At 34.6% G+C, this 19,731-nt stretch overlaps 3 protein-coding genes across 6 annotated transcripts; all 3 read left to right on the top strand.

Moving 5' to 3' along the window:
* The first annotated feature begins 731 nt into the window (after positions 1-731).
* On the top strand, positions 732-3,765 carry LOC105429479 (uncharacterized). 2 transcript variants are annotated; one of them, XM_089079616.1, is made up of 6 exons: positions 732-1,080; positions 1,568-2,506; positions 2,626-2,890; positions 2,970-3,121; positions 3,211-3,395; positions 3,488-3,765. In XM_089079616.1, the coding sequence occupies exons 1-6, from the start codon at positions 962-964 to the stop codon at positions 3,658-3,660; spliced, it is 1,833 nt and encodes a 610-aa protein (XP_088935742.1). In that variant the 5' UTR covers positions 732-961; the 3' UTR covers positions 3,661-3,765. The 2 variants fall into 2 exon arrangements, with proteins under 2 accessions (XP_088935742.1, XP_088935743.1); XM_089079617.1 differs by having other exon boundaries at positions 1,521-2,506.
* A 1,593-nt stretch (positions 3,766-5,358) lies between these two features.
* igl (IQ calmodulin-binding domain containing protein igloo) lies at positions 5,359-18,193 on the top strand. 3 transcript variants are annotated; one of them, XM_011642475.3, is made up of 4 exons: positions 5,359-5,510; positions 11,665-11,913; positions 11,992-12,122; positions 14,675-18,193. In XM_011642475.3, the coding sequence occupies exons 1-4, from the start codon at positions 5,432-5,434 to the stop codon at positions 14,822-14,824; spliced, it is 609 nt and encodes a 202-aa protein (XP_011640777.1). In that variant the 5' UTR covers positions 5,359-5,431; the 3' UTR covers positions 14,825-18,193. The 3 variants fall into 3 exon arrangements, with proteins under 3 accessions (XP_011640777.1, XP_088935759.1, XP_088935758.1); XM_089079633.1 differs by lacking the exon at positions 5,359-5,510 and adding an exon at positions 10,865-10,885; XM_089079632.1 differs by lacking the exon at positions 5,359-5,510 and adding an exon at positions 11,118-11,163.
* Positions 18,194-18,345: 152 nt separating this feature from the next.
* LOC105429482 (zinc finger matrin-type protein 5) lies at positions 18,346-19,698 on the top strand. Its single transcript, XM_011642476.3, has 3 exons — positions 18,346-19,026; positions 19,189-19,326; positions 19,404-19,698. The coding sequence occupies exons 1-3, from the start codon at positions 18,900-18,902 to the stop codon at positions 19,640-19,642; spliced, it is 504 nt and encodes a 167-aa protein (XP_011640778.1). The 5' UTR covers positions 18,346-18,899; the 3' UTR covers positions 19,643-19,698.
* Positions 19,699-19,731: the final 33 nt, after the last annotated feature.

Here is a 19,731-nt window from a genome sequence, read left to right as displayed (position 1 = left end):
AAAATCGCGTTTGTCGATAAAAATAATAGAAGCACAAAATATTTTCTACGTGATGTTTAAGCGCTCAGATAAAAGTGCATTTATTCCAAAAAGGGAAAAATAAATATTTTTGTAAGGACTTTAATAAATATTTAAAGTCTAGAGACAATCTATAATTTGTATTATAATTTGGAATAAAATTTTGTTTATAATTTTATATAATATAAAAAGATATTAAAAAATTGAAATATAATATATATTTAAGTATATATACATATATAGCATATAAAAGTATAAAAAAGAATTTTATTCTAAAATTTGATCAAATTATAGATTATTTAAAGCAAGCTTAATAAGTATTCAGTTTAAACAAATTTAGTAAAATTTTCTACATAAAACAGACAGAATCAATTTCTTTTAATTTCTCTATTTTATTTTTGTAGTAATTTATTTAGTTAGATATTTTAGAATAATAGAGATTTCTATGGTTTACAATTTTAATTTTATTTATATATTTATTAATGTTTATTTGAAATAATTTCAGCTTTGTATTTATAACAATAGCAGAAATATCGTTTAAAGATAATAAAAATAGAAGAAACAAGGAATACTCTTATTTGCGAAATATCTTATATAATCGTTTCAAAACTGTCTTTATTTGCACGGTTTGCATGTGTATGTTTGACAGGCTGAGCAGTTTCGACAACCTTCAGGCTTGATTCGTCCCCGAATTGAACACGAAAACAACTTGAAGCTGTCCACATTGCAGAACGTGCTGCCGTGTAGTGAAGCTGGCCGCGAGTTACCGATTCCCTGTAGAAGTGTCACAACAGTGATGTGTACTCGTGTGTACTCGTTTTATTATTATTTAAAATGTTATTAATATAAATTATTGATAAAAAATATTTTATCTCGTCCGTGGAATTTGAACGACTCATCATCACATGTTTAAATTACTTGTAGTTTAGAAACTAAGATAAAAATGGAGAACAAAGTAATTAATCAGAAGGAATACTTGAAAAAATATATATCTTTGGGTGATAGTGATAAAAAGAAAAAGAAGAAGAAGGAGAAGAAGAAGCTCAAAACGGGAATAAAAACGTAAGAATAAATCTACAAATCTTTATTTTAACGATGAATGTTTTGCATTAGGTTATGTTGTCAGTTTTGCGTGATGTTTTGAAATACAATATTAGGATGCAAATGAAGACTATATATGAATAATATTATGTTTATATTGCGATGATATCGAAATTATCATCTTTTTATATAAAATTATTAGATATTTACTTTCTAAATAGTAGAAATACGATATTTTATAATCCTTTTAAGAACATTGCCCTGAAAGTTTCTTGTTTATTCAGAACTCAGAATTTAGACTTGTTTGTAGTATATTTTTTCAAATTATTCAAATTAATTTATATACACCGCGACTTTGATATTTACAAAGTTATTTTAACTTATAACTCTCTTTTATTGTGTCTCTTGAATCTCTTTTATTATATAAGCTTTCTTGCTCTTTATAAAGTATTTTTTACTAGGGGATTCTTTGATCTAACCAGTGAAATGGGCGGACGTATTTTTGCAGAGTAAAAATTATAGACGACGATATAGATTTGAAGAATATGAGACCCATTGAAGAGGGTGAATTCGATATCCTTTTAGATGGAGAAGATGCTCCTCAAATCGCAGGTATAGTTGATGAACGTGGACCAGTCGATTTCACAGATAAGAAAAGATGGAAGATTATAACCGAGGACAATGAAGGCGATTTAACTATTATTAATCGTAATATTGTTTATGAAGAAAAAAATAATTTAGATGAGACAAATCAAAATAACGCTAATCTTGATTTAAGTCCACCTAGATCTAAACATTCCAAAAATAAACGTATGGATCTGAGTCCACAAGGACGGTCCAAAGATGATAGTTCAGATCTAAGTCCACCTAGATCCAAACATTCTAAAAGTAAGCGTATGGATTTGAGTCCACATAGAGGATCAAAAGATGACAGTTCGGATCTGAGTCCGCCTAGGCTCAAGCATTCTAAACACAAACATTCGAATACACGCAGACAATCTAAAGACGATGACTCGGATTTGAGTCCACCTAGACAATCTAAAAATTATGATTCAGACTTGAGTCCACCTAGATTGTCCAGAAATAATGATTCTGATTTGAGTCCACCTAGGAAATCTAAAGATTATGACTCAGATATAAGTCCACCTAGAAATACAAAACATCGGACTTCAATGCGCAGTACATCTGGACGAAGCTATCGGAGTTCAGGTAACAGAGATTCGGATATTAGTCCATCTAGAAAACGCAAGCAGAATCTAGATCCAGATTTATATGAAAACAGAAAGAATAAGAAGAGCAGGGATTCGGATTTAAGTACATATCGACGTAATGAACATCGATCCCGGAGAGATAATTCGCCACGTTCCAGTTCGCATAGAGACGATAGAGGTCACGATTATCACGATAAAAAAAGTTCATCCAGATCTGATAGACATGATGCATCAAGGTAATTTCGTTGAAATAAAACGTTCGAATTTCGCTGAGAAATATTATAATCATATATTACATTATATATTACATATTGTCGCTTTAGAATTAGCAGATTATATAATTTTTTTTGGGTAGCTCAAGAGATAAACGGGAAAGGAATTATGAAGACAGAGATAATAAATCTCGATCACACTCGGATACACGGGAGAAAAGAAAAAAGACACGTTGGGGCGAGGAAATTGACGATATTGAACGTGGACGTATGGGAAGTAACGTAAAAGATCGTGACAGTCGAGCGACAAAGACGTTAGACGGCAAAACAGCAGGATTCCAAGCTGCGAAAGCATTACGAGAAGAAACTGAAGCCTATAAACGGCAAGAGGCTGAGCATTTTAGCAAGGTAATGTTTTTTATAATACAGGTATTATATTTATTCGTGAAGGCTACAGATAGTATAAGTTAGCATCAAATTGTCTCAGCTAAATAAAGAGATGACTGGAGAAGGCCAAGCTGCAATTGTACGTGACAAAATGGGAAGAAAGCGCAATCTAGAAGCAGAAGCAGCAGAAGAACGCGAACAGGAAATGAAGCAACGAGAGATAGATGACAAATACGCCAAATGGGGCAAAGGGTGAGCAATTTTTCTTCTATTTTGATTTCATTTTTACTTTTCTGATAAATTGTTTTCATTTGTGTATACTAATCCATATGTTATTCTAGCCTGAAACAAGTGGAGGATCGCGAGGAAAAGTTAAAGAGTGACTTACACGAAATGAACAAACCTCTGGCAAGATACGCGGACGACGCGGATCTAGATAAAGAGTTGAGAGAACAAGAAAGGGAGGGTGATCCTATGTTGGAGTACATAAAACAAAAACAGATAAAAGAGGGAAAAAGAAAGCCAGGTATATAAAATGAGACAAATTTTACATTTCTTTTTTCCTATCGTGTCTTGAAAAAAAAAAAAATATTGTTTAATATTCTCAAATTTTTGTAGATGCACCGCAATATCATGGTTCGTACGCGCCAAATCGATTCGGTATTAAACCTGGTCATCGGTGGGACGGCGTCGATAGAAGTAATGGATATGAGAAGAAGTGGTTCGAATCACAAAATGCAAAAGTAGCATTACAAGAAGATGCCTATAAGTGGAGTACAGCCGACATGTGATCATGTTCACACATATTATTACAGCAGAAGTTTTCAATTCTATTTCCATTCATTGTTAATAAAGAAGAATTAATAAAAAAATTTTAAATATTTCAATAATATAAATATTTTTTTCTTACATCTGGCACATGTAATCGTGTTTTGCTTTGATTGTTTTGGATATAGAAGAACTATTTATCTCTCTCTAATCCTTATCCTTGTGTACTCCGCAAGTGGTAGCCTGACATCGCGCAATAATTGAGATATATTAGTGAGTCACATGCATAGAAATCAAGAGATCGATATTCGTTCCAGAAAATGAGAGGAAGAACGGAGAGGCTGGCGCCCGTCTGGCAACGGTCTGCTGGCGATGGTCTAGGCGGAATACTCATCATCTGCGAAATCGATCGTGCGCTTTTAAGGTCGCGGGAAATTGCTCCGGATAGCGGGTAGTATGGGGGTGTTGGGAGTGGCAAAGCGCACGTTTCAGAGAGACTTAGTCATTCGCAGTGGGCGCAATTCGGGACGTGGATCGAATCGGTTTATGGTTCGCCGTCAACAATCGCATCATGCGATCTATATCGAGTCCTGACGGCGAATCCTCGCGGAAGGACAGCCTTCATACATTGGTAACACTGAGACTTGCGCTTTAGCTTCCGTCGCTTCGCGCCGGCTAAAACGTGGGTAGAAACGTGGCGATCTCTTTCGCGTGCGTGCCGTCGCCGTCGCCGTCGCCGTCGCCGTCGCTGCCGCCGCCGCCGCCGCCGCCTCCTCCACGGCTCCTCTACGGCTCCTCTACGACGCGAGAAACGGGGGTTCTGACGCGAATATATATCGCCGGCATATACATAGCGCTAGACCGCTAGTACAATCCGACTTGGTCGCCACGCGAGCAAGGGCAGGGTCGTAAGTGAGCGACGCCAGTACTGTTCGCGACGTCGACGGGATTTCTCGCCTCTGCCTCGAGCTGCACATGTGATGCTCGACTTTCGGTGAGGCCACGATCGACCACGATAGAATCCTTCCTTCCTCGAAGGAAGCAATCGCGACAGAACACCGGACGTCGCGTGACAGCGAGACGCATGAGGAAGTCTCGGATTACTTTCAAGTGTGAAGGATCGTCTCGCAGGTGCCGGCGCCACGCGACGTGTCAGTAACCCCCGAATAACGGTGGGGAGCAAGGGGTGGACGCAGGAGAAACGCACACATACCCGCGCATATGTATATAAAGGGAGAAGAAGAGAGGGGTGTCTATCTAATTCCGAATGAATATCGTCGAATTTTCACGGTCCAGTGAGAGTTGAGAATATACTTTCAAGAACTTCAAAGAATTCTAGTCACGAGTAGACACTTTCAAAAATTTGATAGAAATTTTAGTCGTGAGTGAAATAGAAAGAAAAAGACTATTTTTCATTATAATATATTTCAAAGGATAATTCAAGAGAAAATCTAAATACATAGAAAAAGTACATTTTATATATGATTCTCGAGCGAGTGAGAAAAAAGTGAATAAAAAGAGTAAAGTAACAAAAAAGAGAAGAGAAGTAAAAAAAGAAGTAATTTATACTCTTTAATCTTCCAAAAAAAAAAAAATAAATAAATAAATAAAAACTACTATATTTGCTACGAAATTATTGTTCTATCGAGAAAAGTGATAACTTACTATTTTTATTTGATAACGCAATGTTAACAAGAGAACTGCAATAATACAGGTGCCTGTAACGACGTCTGACTTAGTTTTATAAAAGAAGAGTTACAAAAAAAAAAAAAAAAAAAAAACGTAGGAAAAGACATGGGGTGCAATACTAGCAAGGAGAGCGTTCAACCGGCGGTGGACGAAGCGAAGGAAGGTGATTCCGTCAAGAACGGGGGTGAGCGATCATCCCTTTCGATCCGTTAATCGTGCCAGTAATCGTTGAAAAAATTTATAACGCAAATTTATAATGAGCTGCAATAAGCGTGATCTTATTTTCTGCATATTTCCGCTTTTAGTAAAGTAAGTTGCATGATGTGAAATTTTTGTGTCGACGCGACATCGTCGTTGATGCTTTTTTTTTTGTATGTTTTTGCATCATTCTAATCTCTATAGATTGCGACTACCACAGAACTACGGCGTTGTTTATCTTGACAATGACAGAGTCTGCTTTGTTTCACGAATGATAAATGTACCTCTGTTCACTTCGTTAGATCCTTTGAGCTGATTGCGTGCACGCTTCAGTAATATCAACGCAATCAGTCCGGGTCGGCAGAACGAACAACTATTTTCCACGTAACGAATGTGCGTTCGATGTGCACAATGAACATAGAAATTTTTAGTTTTACTCTATTAAAATTTTATTTTTTATATCCCGTAATACGAACAAAAATTCTATTCAGCACAAAATCAGTCTTGATTTTCTTCTCGATAATTCAGGTCATTAATTAAATAGCATGTCGATCAAAGTGGAAAATTTAAAAAAAAATCCTTTCTTTAAGCAATATTAAAAAAAACCTTCAATTTTAATTACATTAAATATATTGAAATTTTTTTGTAATTACATTTTTTAATATTTAAAATATTATTAATAAGAATAAACTTGAAGTTTGTTTACTTTGTTATTTAAAATGAAATATAGAATATATAGGCTTAAAGTATACACATTTAAAATATTTTATATTTTATTGGATTTCTAGAAATTTGGCGAAAAAAATTTTAATTAATTTCCTTCTGGCGATAATGTACAATTCTCGGAAATAATGTACCAGAAAATAAACGTATGACGAGTATAAAATAGGACGCTTGTGAATTTCGATAGGGGTGTATCGAAATACCGAATAAAAATGCTGATCGCGTGATGTATGTCAAGGTTCAACCCTTCACTGTTTCTAGAACTGAATGAAAGTTCCCTCTTATAATCGAAATACAAGACGATGATATCTACTTAGAAAAAAAATAAGAATTGATAGATTTATCAATAGAAAAATATTAAAAAAAAAAAAAAAAACATGTCGCTTTTTTCTCTTATTATAAATGAAATAATATCAACGGAGTAGCAATAAACAGCGACTGATTCTTCACAAGTAGTAATAAGTTTACATAAGAAAAAAAAAGTTATAAAAACAATAATGACGATAGACTAAAGAACAGAAAGCGAATCGAATATCGATTTGTCACGTTCGAAACGCGAGAAAGTATTTCTGATTGAAACGTGTGTTTTACTTGTCCGATGAAATGGTAATGTCTGTTTACGCGTGAATTTCATGAATAATTATACATTGATTAATAATTGAAGGACTTGAGTTATCAGAAGTTGATACACACAGTCGCTCGGAACTTTAATTATTTGAGTTTCGGCAATTTCTGCTTTACTGGCTGTAGTAAAAATCTGACTTTAGCAACTTGCTTCGAGCGGAATCAATTACTCGGAGCTTCGATGAATTTCCGTACGAGAGATATCGAGGTACTGAATTTTATCGATACCGACGCAACTGCAATAGAAATTCTAACTATATGGCTCGCGAAAGAATGCCGATCGAACAGGAATGCTTTTGCAGAATGATGAATGAAATCGACATATAAACGTCTTGCAAAGGTGCTGTTACAATACTTTAATCGATTCTGAAAATAGTTTGAACCTTTTTAGATACAAAAGCGGAATAAAAAATTAAATATAAATGACGACTTTGAAAATCTTTTTTTTTTTTTTACATAAAACGCTAAGATAATCCAGATTCGAATCCCAGCTGAAGTGATATTTTTCACAGTAAAAATTTTCTCGTGGAGATTTAATCAATATTATCGAATTAGTGAAGAGAAGATATAGCTTTCGAACGTTACAGAAAAAGATCGTAAGTAAACGACACGTAGTTAGCAACAAAGGCTAAATATTTCTCGAATATTTATTTAATAAATTCAAAAAAATTAAAAAATTAATAGACGATAAAAGTCCTGCCTGATCAAATAATGTTTGAATCGTCTACTTTCCTACTTGAACATTCCGATCTATATACACTTATTTGTTTACTACGTTTCTATAGATATCGAATATTGAAATTGAATTTTGAAATATTTAAAATATTAGAAAAATTTTTTGAATCGATATTAATAACATAAAATTCCAATAGTGAGTGTGTATGTGTGTTCTGTTGTGAACTAATCTTACGGTTAATCTAATTATAGCAACTATATACATAAAAAGTAACACGTCTGACCTAGTTTTGCTTGTGTACAATTGCGGATCGTTATAATTCCCAATCTCCAGGTGACAATCGTTTAGTCGTTAAAAGGAATATTTCTTCATACAACAGTGAAAACAGATAACAAACAAAGAAGTGTAAATTAATGTAATGTGTAAATTAAATTATAATTGTATTTTTCTTACAAGCAATAGTTGAATATAGATAAAACACGTTGCGCTTGGATTGTATAGTTTTGATATTCGCTAATGGCATGTAAACATCAGCAATTAATTAGCATATAAGTAGCTTATATGTAATGCAATCTAATTTATCATTCAGTGACGCAATTTTAATAGCGTCTGCAAACTGTTTATATCAGCTTTTTCTTTAATCCTCTTTGGTATCATCACTGGCTTCTTGGCGATTTAAATGCCGTGACAGTATTATCGCTGTTGTGCTTAAACCGTTCACAAAAAGCATTTACGTCCCTTTTCACAAAGAATATTATTTTTAAAATAATGAGGCGTATTTATAGAATATTATCGTACAATTTCCTTGGCATTTAATACAATTTATTATAGTACAATTTCCAATGTAATTTTTCAAACATTGAAACGTTAATAGAGATTAAAAGGAAGAAAGGAAAATCTAATAAGGGAAGAAAAGTTTTGTAGTTTGCAAAATGTATAATTATAATATTGCGAAAAGCATAAAAAAAAGACGCTTTAAGCCATCTCTGGAGAATTCTCTGAATATTCGCGTTGGAAAGAAAGAAGAAAGAAAGAAAAAAAAGATCAATATCTTTTTTAGGCTGGGAGAGTCCAAAGTGGAATTCGAAACCGATATATTCTCCTCGCGCACATTCGCAAGTTCGATAGAACTCGCGGAGACATTCGGTCGCCGAATCGATGTGCCCGGCATCGGGAGGAGGCGGGGGGGGGGGGGAAGGTTATTAACGGCGAGCGAGCGAGCAAAAGGCGCGAATATAAAAAAGTTGGAAGGCGCGCGCGAAGGGTTGAACGACATCCGCGCGACGGCCCTGTTTCGCGGCGTGCAGCCGGTCGCGGGGCGAAAATCCGAGGACTGCGACTGCGAACGAGCGGCGCGGCAGGGCCGTGATCGGTCGCTATTATAAACGGGGTCGTCGGTGCCCGGGAACAGTCAGTTGCACGTCAGACCGAGCCGCGCGTGGATGTGCAGGTGAGAGAGAGAAAAAGAGACCGAGCGGAGCGAGCGGCGTACGCGCAGGTGAGACTCGCCGACGGCGCGAGTGCGAGCGCGATTCACTCGACAGCCGCCTCCTGGCGATGCAATCCCATCATCGCGTGCACGCATCGCATCGGAGAAAAATCGGGTTAGATGCGACGGGTGGCGGGTGGCCGGTCACCCCGGGGCGGGGGCCTCAAGTGATAGCCGTCTCGGCACGCGAGGCACGCGAATCGTGTTCTCCACGCTCCGTTAAAAATCGCGTACGAGATACGCGATAAAGCCCAAAACGAGATGATCGACGACGCGATCGCGTCGCGTCGGGTGCGACGAGTCTCTCTCTTTCCTTAGATTTCTCGCTCGCGGCACATCCGAGAATATCCGCGTGTATCGAACGCGGCCCCGTGACCGGGCCGGGTCAAGTAAAAGAGGAATCTTTAGCGATAAGGGAAAGAGTCGCGCGCACACACACACACACACACACACACACACACACACACACACACACACACACACACACACACACACACACACACACACACACTTGAAAATCCAAAACCCATTTAAGATCAGCTGTTCGGTTGACCTACTGTTATTTCGCAGGAGCTAATGGGCGTAAACCGATTGAAGGGCGAGCGAAATAAAATTCTCTCAGATAGCCGCGAAAAGAAGGCCATATCCAGATCAAAGAGTGCAGCTCAAGATTTGTAAATCTCTTTATCAATTAGATATCTTGATTTGTCATTATCGCGTTTTTTATTTAAAATACAAGAATATAACAAACTGTTAAATTATTTGTACGAGATATCAAATCCTAAAATTTTTGTTCGGCAAAAATATTTTTGTCTGAGATTGTTTTATTAATTAATGTTATGTTTTATTAATTAATATTAGTAAGTTGAATTAAAATACTAATATTCTGTTATTTTTGTTTTTTCAATCACATTAAATTGCAAAATAAAATATATAAGTCGTTAAAAGCTTATCATCCAGAAATTACTTTTTCATTTTTAAACGAAATTAATTTTTCCGGTAGAAGTTTATGTCATACACATCTTTGTAAAAATAAAACAATTTACGATATCGTCAATTTACCTTTACAATTTCAATCGATATATAAAGCGAGATTAATCTATTTAGAGTTAAAAGGAGTTTCATAATCAAGATAATGTTGTTTCTCCAATGGGAAGTCTGATTTCCTTGAGGGTAGTTCTGGTAACAAGGTCTGGGCGGATCGATGGCGGAACATCCCCTCGCGTGATATCAGAAAAGAAATAAAAATAAGCCCGAACATTTAAGAAACATTGTCGTCGTAAAAAACACCGAGGGGACAGGCGTCTCGGGGAATTCTCAAAGAAATTACGATACAAATATACAAATATATATAGCCAGCCAGATCTCAGATAAATATTTCAGTTTTCCAACTGAAATTTAATGCACACTTTTTACTGCAGGCGCATAAAATGTGTGCGATTTTATCCTTCCTTCCTAGCACACTTTTTACTTTCTCGCGGAAAGCCTTACAGCATATATAAACATAAACGTCGATAAAATTACCGCGAACCTGCACAGAGTGCTCGACCAGCCAGCTTTGCACACAAGGGTGGCAAAATAACGGAGCACCGCATAACTGGGGATGAACTCATTGCTCGTCGCAAAAGTGTCTCCGTATTTCTTGAATTCCCACTTGCTCCGTCGAGTGGTAACCTAGGGAAACCATGTCGAGCGCTCAATAGCCGGAGCGTTCTCTTTTCTGAAAACGAAAATTCAATGTCCAATAGTGTCACACTTCATCCTATTCGTCTTACATTCATGCTCAAATAATTTTAATTCGTCATCCAGCTTCGTGAAAGAAATTCAGCTTCGATTGAATTAATGATGAGTGAGTTATCCTGTTTCTGAAAGATTATATTTATAATCGAGACTATATAAGTTTAAACTCCTGAAAACATGCAATACTAACAGGGCTTTGATCTAAAATATGATTAATTTTAAGCTAATAACGTTCGCTTTTGTTAAAAGGAAGGAAAACGGGGATAATGAAGAAATTATTTTTTTATAATTTCAAAAGAAAATTCATACCCACGAAGAAGTGATCGCTTAAGAATGCAATAGAATCTTGTGTCAATATGTCGGTAGTACGTCGATTAATCATCGGAGGCAAGTTTAGCTTAATTAGAAAGGGATTGGAAGAATCGATTAATATTCTTTCCATTATTCTACATTAGGGCGCGAAATATTAAAAATGCATATTAGGCGCCGTATAATCTCGAACGTGCAGCGCGAAAATAGAAACGCTAATCGATACTTGTCGCTCTGAACGCGTCTGTGGAAGGTGAAATGTTCGGAATAAATGTAGGTGAACTGTGGCTAACATGGTAGCCATTTCTAATATACGGGATGTATCAGAAGCCGCGCCCTTTCTCCAATCTCTGACGGATATTCTGAACAATTTAGAACCGCTTTTTCCTTAAGAAAAGCTCATTAAGAGACAATTATAAATTTACATTTAGTATCGAGTGATTTACATATTTAGTGTTATCTCTTATTATTTACCTTCGATATTTATATCTTTTATCAAAACAATTTCTGGTGTAACATCAATGTATATATTTTGCAATAAAATTAAACGACATTATTTTCAATTACTTTTGTTCAAAGATATCTCAAAAGCGGCCGAAGATAGTGCAACGAACGCGGAGTCCTCGGACAAGGAGAAAGAAAACGACACGGAGGAGGAAAAACAGAAAGAGGCAGCAGCCACGAAAATACAAGCAGCTTTTCGTGGGCATCACGCTAGGAAAAGTCTAAGAGTATCGGAAACAGCGTCGAAGCCAAAAACTGACGAAGAATCTACGGAACAATCCACGAAAGAGCAACTGGAAGAGGAATTCCCTACCGACGACCAGGGTGAGCGACATTACATGCCCTGACATAAATTCGGAGCTCGGGGAAAATCGGTTTTTTGAAACAGCTTCTATTCTACAGAGCTCTGTGACGCGGCGAAGAAGATACAAGCGACTTTCCGGGGCCACATGTCGAGAAAGGAACAAGCCACCGCTGCCGCCAAATCGGCGATCAACATGGTCGAGAGTGCGACTGCCAAGATAGAGGAAAAGGTAAGTTAACAGTCAATCTCATTAGATATAGACTTGCTATCTCTATTGATCAAAGAGGGTTAGATAAAAGCTGCTTTATCTAGCATCTGCCTTCAGCCTTCTGTAGAAATTTTAAATACGAGTATTGACTCTTCGCAGAACACTTTACGTGACCTGGTATTATATCTGATTATTAAGAAAGCGTTATACTCTATTATTTGTTATTTTTTACTATCGATAGGCAATGAATTTCTCTGTTTAATTGAGTTATTTTGTTCAATTTAAAAAGAAATTTGTTTGATTTAAAGAATTGTATCTATACATTATACAATGACTCAAAAGATTATATATATATATAATCTTTTGAGTTTTTGGCATTGAATAATGATGAATATATATATGTGTGTGTGTGTGTGTGTGTGTGTGTGTGTGTGTGTGTGTGTTCATTTGATATTGATTTAAACCTTCTGCCATTTAAATTAATTAATCTCTTTTGCTTAACAAGAAATAATACCTTTAAAAAGGTGTATAAAAATTTATCAATCTATTGCTGTCAAGAATGATTGAAGATAAGATGGGATAAATGTCACTAATTAAGATAAAGAATAAAATGCCTTTGCCCTAAAGTAAAAATTCCACATTGAGAAAAATATTTTAATTGTACTAACAAGACATATTATATATAGATAAAGTATATTCTGATAAAGTAGAATAAACTTTCTTATTGTCGCAATTGGAATTTTTGTAATTGCATTGTAGAACATGTGATATGCTTAATTTTCAAAATTTAATTAACATTTTTTTGATTGCATTTATAAAACTTTTGATAATATTATTATTATTATTTGGTAGTATTCATTAGACCCATGAACCAAATTTACAAAGAGTAATCTGGTAAACGCAATATATGAAAATCATTGTAGCGCACACTAGCAATTTAATATTATACTTATATCACGTTGTTGTTTCCCGATATTATACAACGAGTAATCGTGGCAATAAAATGTAAATCGAAAATCCGATAATGTGTATAATATTATGATCAATGAGAAAACTTGATCCTTTCTTTGAAGTTTTGCTAAATATTAGAAATGGTTAGAAGCAAATAACAGTTTATTTGAATTTCAGCAGTTGTTGCTCTATAATTATCGCACGGCATGTTATTAAGCTATTATATGGTAATATATACCTAGTTTATTAAAACCAAGCACGCGCTTCGCGCGGATCACTTTTCCTCTATTTTCTTTAATTTTTTATTTAATTTTTTTTTGATTGATTTATTAAATATTCCACATCGTTTCCATTAATAAAGAATATAATAAAAACAGTTTTGGGTACATTAAAAAAAAGAAGTTTTTGTGGATATAGACACGAAATACTAAAATACTTAAATGCTTGCAATTAATATTATTAATGTTATTATTTCTATTTAATTATAACAACGAAATAAAATTTCAATAATTAATCAGCAGAGCTCATTTTTCACTGTAAACCTGTTGATCTAACCAGATAAAATTACATCATTATCAACAACTCTTGTTACAGTAATTAGAAATGATCGAAATTCTCGTTTAATCTCGTTTAATAATAAATGGATTCATTTATCTTCTAAAATTAGAAAGCAGAATTCTGATATGTTCAATACAGAAAGAAGTCTATCTAGTATCTATGATTTTTGATTCGTTCATTTCTGAACGTAATGTTTGATTCTATCAGATTTCTAATTTATGTAATCAGATCTTTTTTTTAATGTATCTATTGGAGCTCGCTTTTTCACACAAGAACTTTTTCCCTTTTCTTATAACAGTTACAAGTTTTACAAGAAAAAGTGTTTTATTAATAGATTACTTTATTGACTAATGAAATTATTTTATATCTTCCAATGAATTGAAGTGATTTAAAGAGTAATACAAATAAATGTCTCAGCAGACGTTTTACAATGTGCTATATTAAGTTATATTTCTATATCAAATCACTATGATAATCGCATAATGCTTATTGGGCGTTATATTGAAACAATAAATAGCTAAGAGAGTCTGTTGTAATCAAAGTAATTTTTTTCTTGATCTGACACGCCGATATTGATTCGATCGATGAAGCGGTAATGACAGGTTTTGATACACAAGGTCGCCATGATCGATCATTTCTGTGCCGTTCATGAGAGAAGGTTATTGTTAGATCCTTTGACATTACGTTGATCCACGAATACTCGGCGAATAATCGACAGCTGCCTTCCAAGCTGAAGATGATCATCTGGGTATCGAAGCGCTACTAAAGCTCGTCCCGAGACCAATAGACCGATATGGCTTACAATTAAGTCAAGTTACTTTCGTGTCGTAGCGATTAATTACGTACTAGTTGACGCACGGCGGGATTCCGTGCAGTTTAAGCCTCATGTAAGATAAGAAGGGAGTTACCTCGATAAACGCGAAAGGCGTCCCGTTAATGAATAAATTTCGGAAGCTAAAATCCGAGGATCCGAAAGGAGATACTTAGGGTACCTGAAATTAATGAAAACGATTACAGGTGTCTGTGTATTACGTTTTTTTTTTTTTCCTTAAACTTTGCCGCAGATGCAGGATGCCGTACACGAATTAGAGGGGATCGATCTGGCTGATCCAGACCTGCATAAGGCAGCGACTAAGATCCAAGCGAGCTTCCGCGGTCACAAGGTCCGTCAGGAAGTCAACATCCATTCTACTGCCGACGACTCTAAAAAATAAGACGCTTACTCAAAACGCAGGGATGACGCCGGGAGATAGAATATTATTACTTATTACAGTCAGTGCCATTCTCAACAGGTTTCGAACGCCATCCCCTATTTCTTGTACCTTATAATGTAGCATCCGTGAATTAGTAAGATATGCGCGTTAATAATATACGAGGCATTCCAAGAGAAAAGCCGAACAACGGACAGCCGAACGAGATTTGATTATCAGTTCACCTCGGACCGCTAGTTGTAAACAACGATACCGTTTATTTTACGTTAACAATTAATCCAGCCTTCGCCCGGGACCAGTGAGATTTAAGCGCTTTCTACTTTGGCTAAACTGAGAATCTTTCAAACGGAAGTATTTACAGGCTGAGGCATATAAATGGGAATACCTAAATATCCTCCTATCGTTTATGAATATATTAAAAAAAAAAAGTTTTCTGGAACAAAGTTATACTGTGTAAAGAAAAGCTATATGGCAAATAAAAAAGTTTGTTCCTTGAGTCGATTCTTATAATCGATTTTGAGTATATTCCACATAATTCGCTGTAACATTAAACTATTCTCATACTATCGACTTGTACTTACATTTTTTATGAGTTATTACTGCCATACGTGGGCATCGAGAGACATACAGGCAGAGTTTTCAAGACATTGTTTTCAAGGGGCTTTTCAAGACAATTGATAAAATACACCCTATATAAAACGTTATAATAAGAAAAAGATAAGACGAAGATAAAGAGAAATAAAAGAGAACGGACAGTTTCCTATATACAGTTTCCTATATAATTACTCGACATAATACTCAACATAAATTGTGATTCACAAGAAGAACAGTATGACAAATATGCAAAGTCCTCGTATCTGGTATGTTAAGCGGAACAGATAGAGTATAACTTTGACGTCCTGCGCATGATAAATGGAGCATACATTAAGATGTACCAATATCAATATGCATGTTAACTTTTATAAGTTCCTGTATCTATGTAAAATAAACGGTATGGTTGTAACGTTTCCAATTCTAAAGTTAACAATGAAAGTCTGTTTTTCGAATACTCTTTATTATGACACACATATATTTGAAGCACGTTTTTAAACATTTAAAACAGATTTTATTTATTTGTCGTTAATTTTTTTTTAATATCATTGAAACGGAATGTGATAACTAAAAGTATATTTCTTGACTGCACTTTTTACATTTTCCATTTTACATTTTCTTCTTTGATATCTTTTTCTCTTTGTTCTCTTTCTCTATCTAAGATATTAAATGTATATTTGTTTCATTTTTTTGTTTCATGTAAGGAAAGTGTAAAAATGTGTATGATTGCTTCTCTTTTGAGAGTTTGGAAAAAGCATATTGATATCTAAGGATAAAATAAAGAGGTGGTTAGTTTTGATCGTCACATTCTTCAATTCATTATATTTAGAAAGATTGTAAATTTAGAAATGTCCTCATAATGCTGATTACATATAAAAACAATTGAAAGAAAAAAATTCCAAACTCTTAAACACAAACATAATTTTACAAATTTTTGACGAAAAATATTGTATTTTATTATCGTATTTTACGTTATTAATGCAGTAGAACTTCTATTTGACGCAAAATATGACATATTTAAATTGCAATTAAATTGCAATTTACATGCATTTAAATTGCAAAGTAAAATTTACAGATTTATTATAAACATATGAATCTATGAAATTCCTTCTTGAAATCTTTTCGATATTATTCACCTTACGCAAGTGATTCTTTCAGATGCATTCACATATTGCTATCTTCAAAGCATCAAAGATAATGTGCTTGAAAATATATACGTACGATTCATCGGCCTATTGTCAATAACAAAATAATTATAAAACAAACGTTAATTGAAGTTCTACTGCATCGATTAAAAGCGTGCGTAATATACAAAATTTATAGTTGCTTAAAAAGGACTACAAAAGCCTCGTTAAAATAACGAGTGTAGTCTTTTTAATAATGATAATTTTGAGCTTATTTGCTCAAAACCCTCTTGTACCAAAGTTAAAATCGAGGTTGTATGTGTATAATTTTTATGTTTTCTTTATTTAATGTAATATATAGCGGAATTTTTTCTGAATATCGACAGCTACCTCCAACTTTGTTGCGATCTAGTCCATTTTTCATGTAAATTAGTGTATCGATGTACCCTTGAAATGGGAATTTATTTTATCAGGCCTAAAAGAAACTCATTTGCGCTGCTATCGATCACTTCTTGTATGTGATTATAGTAACGATCGATCAGCATGCGATTCAAGATGCATAGTATGAAGCAGCGAATCAGCAGCTAAACTACTACAAACGATTGTTTATTCTTCAATGCTAGCTTTATTCGTCCACAAGGCAGGGTACTGCGAACTTTTATTATTTTCACATTCGTCCACGTGTTTTTCTACAAAGCGAATAATTATTTCTACCTTCTATATTTGTAATTTAATACCGATATTTATACCGATTTTGCTGGCGAATTATGTATTAAATAAATATTACGCGACATACGCCTGTATTACACGTTTCTAACGCTGACTATGAGCAATAATTACACGTATTTATTGTGTCAAAATTTCGCAAATTTAGCAAGTATCATATTATGCAAGTAATAAACGTTGTACGAGTATTAAACGTATCGCGGTAATATTGAAACTTTCTCAAATATAATATGTACTATTCTACGCGATATCTCTACGCGATGGATATATATTGATTGCAATGGTACGTGCAGCTATTGTTCAGAAGCAAGCAGATATAAAAGGGATAATCATCTTTACAGCATGTCTGAATTTCCAATATTTCCGATATTTTATTTATAATTCCCGATTCCCGATATCGCTAACTTTTAGCTTCTAAGATCGAATTTGGGATTTTGCAATCGCAAATTCCCTCCCCCCCTCCCCCCCCCCGATTTCCCGCAGAGGGTTCCCGTGGATATTTCCAATATTTCCATTCCCGTAGTTATATATCCACAGATTATTATTTACTACCGATACTACCTAATTTTCGAATTTTACGAAACGAATATTGTCTTGGCTCACACATTACTCATAGGTTATTGACAATTGTCGCTTGTAGAAAATTAAAGAGAAGCTTCGGTATCGTCGAAAATGATCTATGATCGAGTAACGTTGTCCAGTTTACGTGTTGTCGGCGTGGACACTGCGAGTGAAGAATTTATTTATTGTATCGAATTTTAATGTATAGAGAGCAACGTTGCGACGGATAATAGGCATTCTTGTCGATACGCTACTTTACCACGTATGAATAGTTTAGCCATGCACAAGAACAAGTTGTGGTAAAATATATTGTAAGAAATATAATAAAAAACGACCTACCGCGATGAAGCGGGCGGTACATTACATGTAATCCGTAATTTGTTTAAAATACACACCTCCTAAATGTATTAAAATCTAAATTTCAGGACGCCATCCGCAAACTTAATCAATTGAATTTAATCTGGACGCGATGACGTAATAACAAATATAGTCAAATCAAATTTATCAAAGATTCCATTATGACATTGTCAAATAATGAAGTAATAATTCATCTTTCTCCTCATACAAAAACGTAATTGCTGCAACTTTAATAATTCAATATTGCGATACATAATTTAATTGTAACATCAAATTTCGATATAAATTTTAAAACTTATTTCGAAAGCTCAACGAATAATGTATCACTTTATAAAAAGCAATGAGTATTATTATTTTTAAAAAGAACATTGCTAAAGATATATAATATAAATTCATTTTAAAGCAAAATTTTCATGCAATAATATAATAATTAAATAACAGGTTTTTAATATTGCATATATCGAAAAAAAATTGCAGTTTTATCCGATGTCGAAAATATAAGTTGTATAGTTAGTTAACATTCTTATCGCCAGATGTCGTTTCATAGTTATATCATGTTTGATCACTCTATTTGCACGTTTTTCATTCAAGATAGTCCAATAAACGCTTAATATATACTTTTCTTGAGTACATTTATTTATTATACAATACAATGTAAATCGGCATATATTCTCTATATCCATCGATTTATATTCTCTATATCCAAGCTACATCACGTCATGGGCAAGATATATTATTGTGACTATTGTGACAGATCATTTAAAGATGATGTTGATGCTCGTAAGAAACATTTGTTCAGTATGCAACATGTGACAAATAGAGTGAGTCACTACAACATGTTTAAAGGTAAATTTTTAATAATTGTTTTTTCTTATTTGTTTGTTTATTTAAATAATTCTATACATAACCTCTTTCTCTTGCTTATAATTGGAGAGAGGAGAGAGAGAGAGAGAGAGAGAGAGAGAGAGAACGGGCTACATACAAAATTGATTTACTATTATTTTTTAGATCCGGAAACGATATTGAAAGAAGAATATGACAAAACTCCGTGTAAACGTTACATGACCGTTGGAGATTGCGCTTTTGGTCTTGGTTGTCGATTTTCACATTATACACCACCAATGATATGGGAACTTCAACAGCTCGGTAATCATTCTATCGACCGTTCAATCATTATTGCATTAAAAAGCATTAACCTTCAGTAGATAAATTTTTTTTTCTAGCTGCAATGAAAAACTCCAAATTGCCAATAGTCCAACCTAAGGACGGTTGGCCAAATTCAGAAGATATTATCAAGGAATATTTCGAGAATGTGATCGACACGAGCGATACCGAGGATCTTCCAATTCATAATTACCCAGTGTGGAATACACCGTCAATGAATTTTTCTTATTTACCACCATCTCTGCGACCCCTCACATCAGAAACGATGATGGACTGCAATTTTAGCAAATGGGGTTGAACTCGCTAAGTCTATGTCTCATACTTGTTGAAAATAAAATGTATTTATTTGTTCGCGTTTAATTTTATCGCGTTCAATTCATCGGAGTT

Source organism: Pogonomyrmex barbatus, unplaced genomic scaffold, assembly GCF_055798465.1.
Source record: "Pogonomyrmex barbatus isolate J1 unplaced genomic scaffold, ASM5579846v1 scaffold3, whole genome shotgun sequence".
Classification (NCBI taxonomy): domain Eukaryota; kingdom Metazoa; phylum Arthropoda; class Insecta; order Hymenoptera; family Formicidae; genus Pogonomyrmex; species Pogonomyrmex barbatus.
Note: the sequence above shows the minus strand (reverse complement) of the source record. Positions and strands in the feature narration are given on the sequence as shown.